Below are 7,428 nucleotides of genomic sequence, written 5' to 3' on the forward strand. Positions count from 1 at the left end.
GCGCATTCGAATTGACTCGTTGGAAATTGGAAACAGCCCAAAGGACACACGTTATATGGCCTTCCTCCAACAAACCTCTTCAGTATTCCATAGTATGCCAGTCGTTTATTTCAAAATTTTTTCCGGCCAATTGGCTTTATAATTAAAAATTAAAACTTTGAAATTCCCTCTTAATCATTTTTTATGTTTAACACTATAAGGATAATAACGATCAGTTGATCTTGTCAAGAGATATATATCATCTTAATGCCAAAAGAAATATATCAAAGGTTTAACACCTACGCTTTATAAATAGTTATTAAGATTTGACTGTTTATATAATACATTCTTTTTTTTAATTTTCTGTTCGGGGATATTTCAAGGTATTTATTTTTCAGAAAGATAAGCATGTCACAGCAGCACTGGCTACTTGCCCATTAACGGGTCGTATTTTCACAGGTGATAGTTTGGGTGCCATACGTTCGTATAATTTATCAGACCCAAACGAATGTTTTTATCTTTCTGGATCACTTCGACGAACCACAGAAGCCGTTTCTTCATCATTATCCGAGCATTTCGCTTCCATCCGTTACAGCAAATCCATAATCGATACAGTAGAAGTTTTGAGTGAAACGGTTACCGGTAGGACTGCCGAACCACTTTATGCTGTGAATCCACTTGAAGTGCAGGCATGATTTTTGTCTAAAATTTGTGACAATAAGTAAACTTGCATCTCGTTTTTTTTTCTCGCTCCCAAGTGATTTTACTTTCACTTTGTTCAAAACATTGCATCAAAACTTATTTCTATTTCGGAAATTCTCCCACTAATAACCTGTTTAATCAGTCAGCTATTATTTATTTGTATCGATGTGTTTTCTATTTTTCCAGTTGACAGTATGCCACAAAAGTCCGATTACCGATCTTCTGTGCTGTGGAGAATATTTGATTTCATCAAGTCGAGATGGCGTCATCAAAGTGTGGAAGTAGAGAGCGGCCAAACATTTCTAGTATTAGATAGCTAGTAGTTTTCATTTCAACAGATAGCCGATTCAATTAAGGTTGATGATTTGAATAGCTCATTCTTTCTTATTATGGATGCAGATTAAGACGTATTTTTTCAAAGGGTGTATTATCCTTTTCACCATGTTTTTTTGAATTTTCGCAAGTAGAAAAAAAAAAGGAGAAAATGACTGGTATGATGATTGCCGCGACACTCATTATAGTTCAATAAAGAACGGTGTAGTTGGCAGTACTGAAATCTGAAATATTCTTCTTTATTCTGCATTATAATATTTTTAAAACGTTGGCAATTTTTTCTATTCTTAGGTAATCGTTATAACATTAAACATTTCATCTAAAAGTTAAATTCATACATGCTGAAGAAATTAAGGCATTAGTTTATGTTATCATTACTTTTTTTTAGATAATTCGTTTTTGATAGGCTTTTCATTTTTTTTTCTTTTTCATTATTTTTCTAATCATTTCAGTGATGAGATACAAAAATTGGATAAATTAATGTTATATTAGTGTAGTTTTTATGATTGTTTCATGATTTTGTCATTTTTCAGAAAATTGGCATAATGAAAGAATCAGTGCTTAATACGTTCTTTTTTTAATTCGTAATTATTAAATTTGTTACATATCACTAATAAGTTAGCGGTAGGATATCTTAAATGGAATGCTTTAACAGCATCGCATTTTTTTTTTTCCTTTTTCTGGTAAATGAGCATATATATGGTATATTCGCTTTATGTTCTTATTCATCAGTTCAGTTCTTTCATGTCTTGATTACAGAGCGTATTTTGCCATTTTACATAGGTTTCCAGGATATCGAATTTGTAAATAAGAGAAGTGTTCGTTTTTATCTGTTCATTTTACATTAATTTAATGAGTATGTGCACATGAGTAAATAAAATACTATATTGATTCTGTAATCAATGTCATTTCTATGTTAAGATTAGTTAAATAGATTGTAGTTATACTTTAAAAACTTTCATAATTTTTCAAAATTACTTGATTTATTGTTTCGACAGGAAGACGAATGGCCTTCATTGGATACGTGCAATTGGATAACATCAAATTATAATGCATTTTCTGGTTTTGATCATTCACAGTATCTTCGATTTGGATAAGCAATAAATGTGTTATAATAAACCACTGACCAAATCCTTTTCCCCTTCCCTATCTAACATTTACCCAAATTCAAATTTCTATAGCATCATTTTGAGGATTACGAGAAATGGTTACTTGATTTTAATTAAATTATGTCATGTCAGCTCTTATTATGAACTAATTCATTGAAGTATATTTGTTCTCTTTAAGACTGCTGTAAAAGTATTGCATAATATATAGTTTAAAAAAAAGGATGGAGGCAAAGTATTTTGAGTCATTTGACAAATCACAGTTTGTTTTGACTAAGTAATAATATAATATCTACTGTTATTCGCCTTATTGATTAGTCAGAAATGATATGTATTTGATTATCCATAATTTTATAATATATTTTATAATATCATCTATGCAATAGACAACTGTTACATTAGCATTTTCGAATAATTTCAAAAACTTCAGTTTTTCTTTTTTTAAGGATTATAAAACTTATAAGGTCATCATAATGATTGGATCTCTAATTACTAATCGAATTAATGCAATCTAGAATAATGACCTTCTGGATGTTGCTTCAGGAATAATTTCCATATTTATTGGTTGATTTAAGCCATTGACGATTCAATGGTGAGTAATAAGTGAAGTAGTTTCGATAATATAAATAACGTGCATTATCATTGTATCCATAATAATTCATACTATAGTATGATGGATAAATAGATGGCAAGTCGTACCTGGAAATTCCATTTTTTGTTTTTTTCAAAATTTTTCCTTATGGGAAGTAGTGATAATTATAAATTAGTGAGCTAATCGATATCTTTCATCTATCTCTTATCATTACCTGACTTTTTTAAAGAATCAACAGTGTTATCATCGTTTGATACTACTGGTTATCATATACATCTAATTAATATCACTTGATCGTTGATACTGTATCACTTTATATTATTTACCGACGATTCATCCATTCATTTCCATCTTATAAATATTTTTGTTTTTTTTTTTTTTGACTTAATTTACTTACAGGTGATTCTTGTATCTTAGCCAAGAGCTATATGGATAATTCCACATGCTGTATGGTGCCTTATCAGTTCGAGAACGTGGTGAAGTTCCCATATAACAATCATACCAGTAATCATCATACTGCAAATGAATACTACATTTATAATTCGCGATAAGTAAAATTGATCTTCATACGATGTGATTTTCGTATTTTTCATCTACAGAAATTTGCATTTATTCAAATATACAAAAAATTCAACTTAGCTATTTATATATAAATTAATATTACATCTGTATGTTCATCTTATTTTTTAGCGTAAGGTTTACGAGAATGCCAAAAAGTTGTGCTGAAGTTTATTTTTTGACCAGAGACAGGTGATAGTGCTATAGATAAATGATGATGCTAGTAATGATAGAAATACTAATATTAGTTAGAGAAATTAGTATTAGTAATAGTAGAGAAAACTGTAATAATAGTGGTATTAGTTGTAATGGGGATCAAATAAAAGCTGAATCAATAAAGGGTGTTTTTCATTTCATTCAATGTTATGTTCAATTTCAAATCATTCCTATTTTTATTGAGAAATGAAAAAAAGTGGGAACTGGATTTTGTATTGTATAAAAAGTATTATTTACTTTTGTTCAAATCAATCTTTGTAATTTTGAAATACAAAATTACGTATACTTTCATTTTTCTTCGTCTAAATTTAGATATGTTAGCTGAGGAAATGCTATCCAATGTGCTTATATAATTTATTGCTTTGGAATGCTTAACAGGTTGTTGCAAATATTATCAGTTAATTATCTACTAATTAACGTTTCTTAGTATGATGCATAAGAATAAAACACCCACCAAACTCCAATTTCTGTACTGTTGATTTGGCCAGTATGCTGCATACTTTTCATGGTTAGCTAATTTTTCCAACGATTTTGAACGATACAACTAAAATGTCATAACTAATCATTAAAATACTAAATTTTATAGGCAAAAATTTTTTTGTTTAAAAGAAAATTGAAATTTGCATAAACATACACATAGGAAATTAAGTGAAAATGATTGAAGTAAATAATAGAGTGTTATTACTCCGGTAATATCCAAGTCGCACTTGTAAAAAAATTTATCTAACCTTCAACCCTGAATAAACATTATCATTAAATTGAGAATGAAAGGAATATTTTTAAATTGTGAACTGTCATCACATTGTTTGTTCAATTGCTATTTCGGAACAAATGATCAAGAAATTTCTCACCGGATATATGGGCTGTAACAATGGAGGCATTTTACACAGAGAGGATTGATAGGAAATTTTCAAAATTCAAATATTCAATAGAATTTCAATTTCTCGATAACAGGCAAGGAAATGGAAACGATGATTTGTCGTTTTGATGGAAAGAAATTAATTCGAAATGAACAAATATCCTCCATTCATCCTTTTTTCCTCTTCCTCCTCTTTCTCCTCCATTTTGTTTCTATCTTAGTCAATCTTTTCCACATTCACTCCTCACTTCTAAAATTTCGTTTTAAGTTTTTTATTTGAATTTGTTTGTTTGCTTTGCTGCAAAGTAGCTTTGGATGATTTCCTTTTTTTTTTTTTCTATAAATATGCTAGAAATAAAGGAACAGCTGTTACTTATATTTAACACACTTATTTTAACTTTCTATTGATAAATATATAAGTACAAAAAAAAAGGAAGCAAAAAGCAAAAGTATTGATAAAGCAACTAAATGTTATCTATGCTAAATTATCTCATCAAATTTTCCAAAAACTAATTTGCTAACAAATCTTTTGTAATTATATACTGAATTTAATCGATAAATAATTGGAAATATTTCTGATACAACATGAAATTTCATTTTCGTACTTTCATTGATATGATGGAAGTTAGTAGTGAAAGTTTCATTTTGCTGAACTGTTTTAAAAATTAACAACAATTTCGGTTATCACTGAGTGAAAGTTTAACAAACGGAAGAAATCATTTAAAAAAAAAAGAAAATTAAACAAGACAAAATTGTTTTGTCAGTTTTAACTCATTCCTCCTTACCAAAATTAAAAACAGACTTCATTCAATTACTGTTAGCTAAGTGTTACTCATAATGAACCAAAAATTTATTGCTTAATTTTTCAATTTTAAAATTTAAAGCAACCTGAAACAATTCCATGATTTCTGTTTTTTCATCGATTGTTATCAACAATTGATTTAAGATTAGCACGGGAAAGGTTTTAACTTTTGAGTGCTCAAATATCAGAATATAGTATTTCTTACTAAACAGCAATTAAAACTTTTACACTGACCAAAATATTTGCAATTCCAAAAATTACAAGCTTAAAATTCTCAAATATTGTCAAAAACTGATAGAAATCAAAATAAATGAAATTTAAGTTTCATTTTTAGAAGAATAAATATTTGTTTAATATTTCATTAAAATTATTTAAAGATTATTTTAACAATTGAATCAGTTCATTTACTATTATCCACTGCATTGTTTTTTTGAAATTTAAAATTTTCAAATGAATTCTCATCAGTCAAAATTCATAATAATTAACATTGGAATACCTAAAATCGCCGAATATTTAAATCTATCCAGTTAAAAATATACCTTATATCGAGAAATTCGATCTATTCTTTTTTACGAACAAATCGAAATTCTATTTCCTTTTTTTCTGAGTAGAAATTATTTCCAGTATATTTTCCAGTATTCCGATCAATTTGTTCTTTTTTACATGCTTTATTAATTAAGTTCAAAAAAAAGTTGACACATTTTCTACTAATTATCATGTGTCTCTTTCATATACCTTTTGGTTTAATTATCACTTATTCCCTCATTTCATAATAATTACCATATTTTATTGTCAATTTAATGTACAGCTAATCCATTTGTATAATTTATGCCATTCTTGCATTTTTATAATTTTTCAAAAATTATTTTTGAAAAAGCATAAAATATATTATCAGAAAAATGCATGATAAATTATATAATATGTCTATCAAGCAATAAATATTTTTGAGCAACAAATTAATTTACTTAACAAATTGTACACACTCAATTACTTATTCAGTTTCTTTACCAAATTATTTGTAACTTTTTCAATTAATTACTCTCTGCTTATTTTGATTGCTTTTACATTTATTTGCTCAAATATTTATTTACCTCATCAATTAATGAAAGCAATACATTTTAATCACTTTAAATTTTAAAACTTTCAATAAACATTCCGAAAACTTTTTTGTTGGTGTTTTAGTAGTAATAGTAGTGGTATTATTGCCATAATGATAGAAGCGCAAATGGACAAATTTAGCTTAGATTTGGAGCAATTTGTTGATGAATCATATGCCAAATTGTAGCAAAAAAAGTTCAAATCATCGTTTGTTTCGCTTTTTTCAGTTCTTTTTTTCTTTTCCTTTCAAATTTTTTTTTTGCTTTTATATTCAATTTGAATAGGAAGTAATGATTGAAATCTTTTTTTTTTTAAGAATAATTAAAGGCTTTGAAATGAATTTCAATTCATAATTTTTTCGCTTTTTCATCATACGTTTAGCTATTTTCATATGTCAACAAAAACAAACATTATGCAAACTTTCCTAAATTAGAACTTTTTCTTCTACTAAAAAATTACAAAATTTGTACAAGGAAGAAAATTTTCCACAAAAAACTTAACAATTTATCTAGTGAAAGTGTTTATTTAGATAAATGACCTGAAATGATAAAGGTAATGAAGTTCATCATTCAGAAGAAATCGGTTTAACCCAAATAAATAAATGCTAAATGAAGCAATTACTGTTTACTGTAATTTCCGTTTATGAAAATTCATCAGATTTTTACCGCTACTAAAATTAATAAAATTAATTGCTAAAATTAGTTAAAACTAAAATTAATCAATTCGTATTAAAATGAAAAAAAATAATTCGAAAATTAAGTCTTAATAGGGTTAATTTGCAATAAAGAAATTGATTCGTGCTAGAATTAAAAAAGAAATTAATTCGTAATAAAGAACTTACAAAAAAAAAAGTATTCTAAAAGAAAAACAAAAAAGTATTTTAAGAAAAAGTAAAAAGTATTAGAAATACTTCCATTCCTTTAATTGTACGTCGCGCTAGAAAAGAAACAAAAAGGTCAAAGGGTAAGTAAATTTTTATGTGAGTAATCTTATTATGCAAATACTTTTGATAACCCCAATTTTTGTGTGTTTTTTTTTTTTTTTTGAGACCGATAAATACAATCAACGTTCAGATTACCATATTCAAATTATCACTTTTCTTTTTGCTTCTAACCATTGCTTTTTTTTTCCCAAAGTTTGATTTACAACATTGTTATTTTACAACGAATTCATTTCTAAATGC

The 7,428-nt window shown here is 27.2% G+C and overlaps 2 protein-coding genes across 2 annotated transcripts in view; one reads left to right on the plus strand and one right to left on the minus strand.

The window, feature by feature from the left end:
- Positions 1-1,027, plus strand: part of LOAG_17234 (VPS15 protein kinase) — a 14,534-nt gene extending 13,507 nt beyond the window's left edge. Inside the window, exons 28-29 of the mRNA XM_020449893.1 lie at positions 378-668; positions 868-1,027. Coding sequence (XP_020306522.1) covers positions 378-668; positions 868-966 — 390 coding nt within the window. The 3' untranslated portion in view covers positions 967-1,027. The remainder of the gene's footprint in view (positions 1-377; positions 669-867) is intronic.
- A 1,632-nt stretch (positions 1,028-2,659) lies between these two features.
- On the minus strand, positions 2,660-4,367 carry LOAG_11034 (hypothetical protein; the record flags this gene model as incomplete). The annotated part of the gene is made up of 4 exons (XM_003146557.1): positions 2,660-2,819; positions 3,110-3,228; positions 3,941-4,030; positions 4,338-4,367. 4 exons carry the CDS (start codon positions 4,365-4,367, stop codon positions 2,660-2,662), a joined length of 399 nt encoding a protein of 132 aa, XP_003146605.1.
- Positions 4,368-7,428: the final 3,061 nt, after the last annotated feature.

The sequence above is a fragment of the Loa loa genome, assembly GCF_000183805.2.
Source record: "Loa loa unplaced genomic scaffold supercont3.51, whole genome shotgun sequence".
Taxonomy (NCBI): domain Eukaryota; kingdom Metazoa; phylum Nematoda; class Chromadorea; order Rhabditida; family Onchocercidae; genus Loa; species Loa loa.